The following is a 4,659-nucleotide window of genomic DNA, read 5'->3' on the forward strand; positions in this document are numbered from 1 at the left end:
TAATAATGAGGGGTCTATTTTGAGAATTGACGACTTCATAATTATATCATGATGCATTTAATATATGTGTATTTATATTTATCTTTTTCTATATCTGTCAAACCGATATTAGAGATGTAATAGATTTATTTTTTTAATTGTTGATGAATAATATCGATATGAGAGATGTAATAGATTTATTTATTTTAATTGTTGATGAATAATTTTTGTAAGACCATATTAGTCATCCTAAAAATTAGTTGACCTGGATATCTAGTTAAAAACAAAACATTGCATCTCATCCCTTCCGGCAGACTGTGATTCGACAGCACCACTTAATAATTCAACCTTCTTGCCAGGCCAACGACAGACATGATTTTTTTTTTCAAAAAAAGTAAAAATCAAGTAACTTGATTGCCGAATAAATTAAATGATTTTATATCAATTTGATTTATTTAATTTTAATAGTAAAACTATCTATTCAGTTCTAACAAACGCTGAACAATTTGATTTAATTCGTAACAGAATGCTGATCCCTACTTATATGCAACCTGTTCGATATCCACCATGACCAAACCCAGGAAATGGAAATCCATATAAACAACGAAAGCATAATTATAGCCGGTCCATCACACTGTACATTTTCAAACTAACCACGCTACATTTAATGCAATGCAAACTACTTCACCATCCCATCAGTGTTCGCCTCACCCTATCCACAATTTCACTTCGAGCGTGGCTGTTTGCTAGCTGCAACTCCCTGCTATCATCCAACAGGAATCTGTACACCTCCCATTGCCTTTCGAAAGCCGTATGCCTGCCAATCTCAGCCTGCACATAACATTGGACAGCCATTTAATTTGTAGCAAAGTAGGAGGAGATGGAACTGCAGAATGCTTACCGAGAAGATGCAGATTCCGAGCACTTTGAGAGCGAGTGTGATGTCGTAGAAGACACGAGGCCTCCCCCTCCCGCATAACTCGACTGGATTAGCGACAAGGAGTTCAGTATCGGGTCCACGGGTGGTGATTGTCACTCTCAAGGGGTGGAGCATTTCCATCTTCAGTCGAGAACAGAGGACACCCTGCTTCTCATGATCGGCGACTTTGTTTCCATCGCTTTGCTGAATGAGAAGGTCCACCTCTCGTGAGCCTCTCAGATCAGACAAGAATCTCCCATAAGAAACCTGTGAAAGCAACAACCTCGTGCAAATTGTTGTGACAAATTACAGAGGGTAAAAATCATATCTAGGAGGAAACTACATACTGTTATTCAATCAAGAAGCATAGCCATGAACATTCATCAAAAACAGAGAATTTATTAACATTCAGAACAAAAGCATTGATGACAATAGTTCCTAGAACACATTTTAAAACAGCAGTTACATTAAATATTCTATTCTATTTCGTATCAATAAAAAGATTAAAAGCTCAGACGGTAACATATAATTACCGTAGATTTTAATAAACAGTTTATATTATTATAATAATTTATTATATTAACATCGTTTTACTTAAAGCAAAAATTGTTTTAAAAGAATACTAAAGAAATTCAGTTGAAGATGAAATGTCCAATACCTGAATGTTACAGTCTTTCAATGTCCTCATAATGTCGTAAAGCAGGCCTTTCTGATCGACACAATGAACTTGAAGTAGAGTGTGGGAAGGGCTTAATGAATTGTCAATCTTTACGTCAGCCTTATTCAGCAACTTCATCTCTGGGCTCAGTCTCTGTGAATCAATACCTGACAACTCCAACTTGAATAATTCTTCAGAAACTGCTTCCGGAAGAGAAGAAAATCCAAACTGAAAATCTTCAACAAGTTCAATCTCACAAAGATTCACAGATTCCTGTAAAACTGCATCCAACTTTTCACACAAATCATTTTGTCTTGCTTTTGTGTCCAACAACTCCCTAAATAAGTAAAGAATTCTTAAGCTGACAAAGTGTTACACAAGAAAATTCATAAAAAATGGATAGAATCAAACAATAATTAAACTGCAAGAAACTTTAAAGCTCTGGATGTTATTTCATTCTTAAAATATCACAATAATAAATCAGGAAGATCAGTATTCAATAGAACTCCTAAGTGAAGCTACAAACTTAGAGAAAATAGAAGGATAATTGAATTTGATTGATGAAGAGTTTCAGACCCAAGGACAAATTAGTAAGGAAGTATACCTGAATTTACAGTACACTAAATCTGCAAGTGTTTCACAGACAGAATACAATTAACCAGGTAATTAGCACAATTAGTCAACACCTATTAGTCTAGGAATACAACTTTCATTTTAATTGAAGTTTTTAGCTTATTATACTACCATATGAGAGCATGTGATGAATTAGGAGATTGTAACACCCAAGAACAAATAATTGAAGTTAGGCTGACAAGCAATCAATAAGCCATATGCCTATATCTTACAGATAATTTTTCCTTACATGGCATCTGTGATAAAGAAAAGGTCCACTACTCTACCATCTGGAGTTGTTGATACTTTAACTCGTTCAATTGTAAACTCAAGCTCACAGAGAACTTTAGTTACATCTGCATCAGATTAAGAATACATTAGAAAGTTTCACCTATAAACGAAGAGTTGCATTAATATGCCCTAATAAGTTACCATGCAACAATCCTTTCCGGTCGACAGAAAACAACTTTAGAAGGTAGATCTGGGAAGTCGTTGGCCTACTCACAACATCATAATAGAATGGAATCGAGGAAGATGGACAAAGTGAAAATAGTCTGTTCTTCAAGCTTAGCCAATGAATGTTACTTGAAGCCGATCGCGGAATGACCCAGAACACAAAGTAGCACCACTTCCCATCAGTGGACACATCTTTTATCAAAATCAAAGTATTAGATACAAAATAGACATGTCTAGAACAAGAATGGCATAGATGTTCGATTTAAAGTGAGCCTTGCAGTTTAAACACAGTTTTTATGAGCAACGTCTCAAGTAATGAACACTAATACCTAAACCCTAATCGATGAGATGCACCAACAAGCCAATTCAAGATATAAAAAGCATAGAAATTCCTGTTCATAGAAGAAGAAAAAATAAAAACAAAAAAATAAGATCGAATAAACCTTAAACATTAGAGAAATGAAGAATCTAACGTGTAGATCGAAGTACCTCCACGGGCGATGCAGAGGCCGAAGTCGAGGATAGCGCGGCAGAAGTCGCACCCGAGTCCAGTCTGGTCAGGACAGCTGACGGTGACGATGGTGGGCTCGCCGGCGCGCTTGGCAGACTGGATGACCACCGCGCCCTCACTCGCCGCCACCATGGCAGCTGCGGCTCCGCCAGACCCCGATCCGACAGCCGTCGTCAACCCCTCAACTGCATCCAACTCCCACGCCGTCCGACTTGCTGCCAGCGAACGGTATCCTCTTTCCGGATTCCTCCCTCTCCTTTTCCCCTCGCCCTCTCCCTGTCCTCGACTTCGCCTGCTCGACCCGGCGCTCTAGTGTTTTATTAATCGTGTCGGCTGCCGCCACCTGCTTTGCCACATCTCTGCGATAGCGATAAGGGTGCGTTTGGTTCAAGTCATCATGTATAACTTTGGTTATGTGATTACCAGGTAATCACATAATCAAGATTATAGGGAATAAAACATAACCAAATGTTGTTTGGTTCAACTTAGTGAATGCAACAAAAACTTGTTTGTTTGAAGGTTTTAATGAATACCTTAGTTTAATATTTTACCGTATTACCCTCAGTTACAAAACTAACTATACATATTATTATTATTATTATTATTTATTATTATTATTATTATTATTTATTTATTTATTTATTTATTAATGTTTTTATACTTTTTTTTTTCCTGTATATTTTTTTTACTTTTGTATGTGTTTTTTTATTTTTTAATGTTTTTATATTTTTATATTATTTATATTAATATTTTTTTTATTTTTTTACATTTTTAAAATTTTAATTTTTATTTATTTATTTTATTTTTAATTTTATTTTAATTTTTAAATTTTTTATAATTTTTTAAAATTTTTAAAAAATTTTAAAATTTTAGATTTTTATAAATTTATTTTTAATTTTTTTTAACATTTTTAAAAATTTTATTTTTTATTTTTTATTTTTAATTTTTAATTTTTAATTTTTAATTTTTAATTTTTAAATTTTTAATTTTTAATTTTTTAAAATTATTTATTTTTTTAAAAAATAAATTTTTAAAATTTTTAAAACATTTTTTTATTTTTTACATTTTTAAATATTTTTTTACATTTTTTTCTCTTTTTTCATGTTTTTTTCTTATCGAAGGGTATTTTTGGTAAAAAAAATCGTTAACCCTGAAATCAACAAAAACCTTAGTTTTCTAAAGTTTTCCGATTCCGGGCTGCATGACCCTTTTGCTGACGTGTCGGGCATGGAACATTACTTGGGAATCATCGAATATCTAAACCAAACAAGGTTTTTGTTGATAACCTTGGATGGATAACCAAGGTTATCAAAAATAATCCTGAACCAAACGCACCCTAATAGTTTATCCCATATGGCTCTTCCCAAATGCCGGCTATGGGCATGAGGATGACGTGTGTTTCCTTCGCAAAAAAATCCTGAATTTTTCGAGAGTAAAGTGAGAGAGGATGAATTATATTTATTGATAAATTTAAATAGGACACATTTATTAAATAAAAAAGGTACCTGCAAATTAATTAATTAA

General features: G+C 33.7%; 1 protein-coding gene across 1 annotated transcript; it reads right to left on the reverse strand.

Moving 5' to 3' along the window:
* Positions 1-564: 564 nt before the first annotated feature.
* LOC122041139 (ACT domain-containing protein ACR9-like) lies at positions 565-3,435 on the reverse strand. Its single transcript, XM_042600738.1, has 6 exons — positions 3,114-3,435; positions 2,601-2,816; positions 2,419-2,524; positions 1,557-1,893; positions 881-1,165; positions 565-810 (listed from the first exon to the last, which is right to left on the reverse strand). Exons 1-6 carry the CDS (start codon positions 3,265-3,267, stop codon positions 664-666), a joined length of 1,245 nt encoding a protein of 414 aa, XP_042456672.1. The 5' UTR covers positions 3,268-3,435; the 3' UTR covers positions 565-663.
* Positions 3,436-4,659: the final 1,224 nt, after the last annotated feature.

Source organism: Zingiber officinale, chromosome 2A (assembly GCF_018446385.1).
Source record: "Zingiber officinale cultivar Zhangliang chromosome 2A, Zo_v1.1, whole genome shotgun sequence".
In the NCBI taxonomy this organism is placed as follows: Eukaryota; Viridiplantae; Streptophyta; class Magnoliopsida; order Zingiberales; family Zingiberaceae; genus Zingiber; species Zingiber officinale.

Bases quoted from the DNA above. Each gene is read 5' to 3' on its own strand.
- LOC122041139 (XM_042600738.1), bottom strand. From the start codon at position 3,267: ATGGTGGCGGCGAGTGAGGGCGCGGTGGTCATCCAGTCTGCCAAGCGC. The intron at 2,525-2,600 runs GTAACTTATTAG...AATCTGATGCAG, and splicing joins CCGGAAAGGATTGTTGCATG to ATGTAACTAAAGTTCTCTGT. The intron at 1,894-2,418 runs GTAAGGAAAAAT...TTACTTATTTAG, and splicing joins TTCTTTATCACAGATGCCAT to GGAGTTGTTGGACACAAAAG.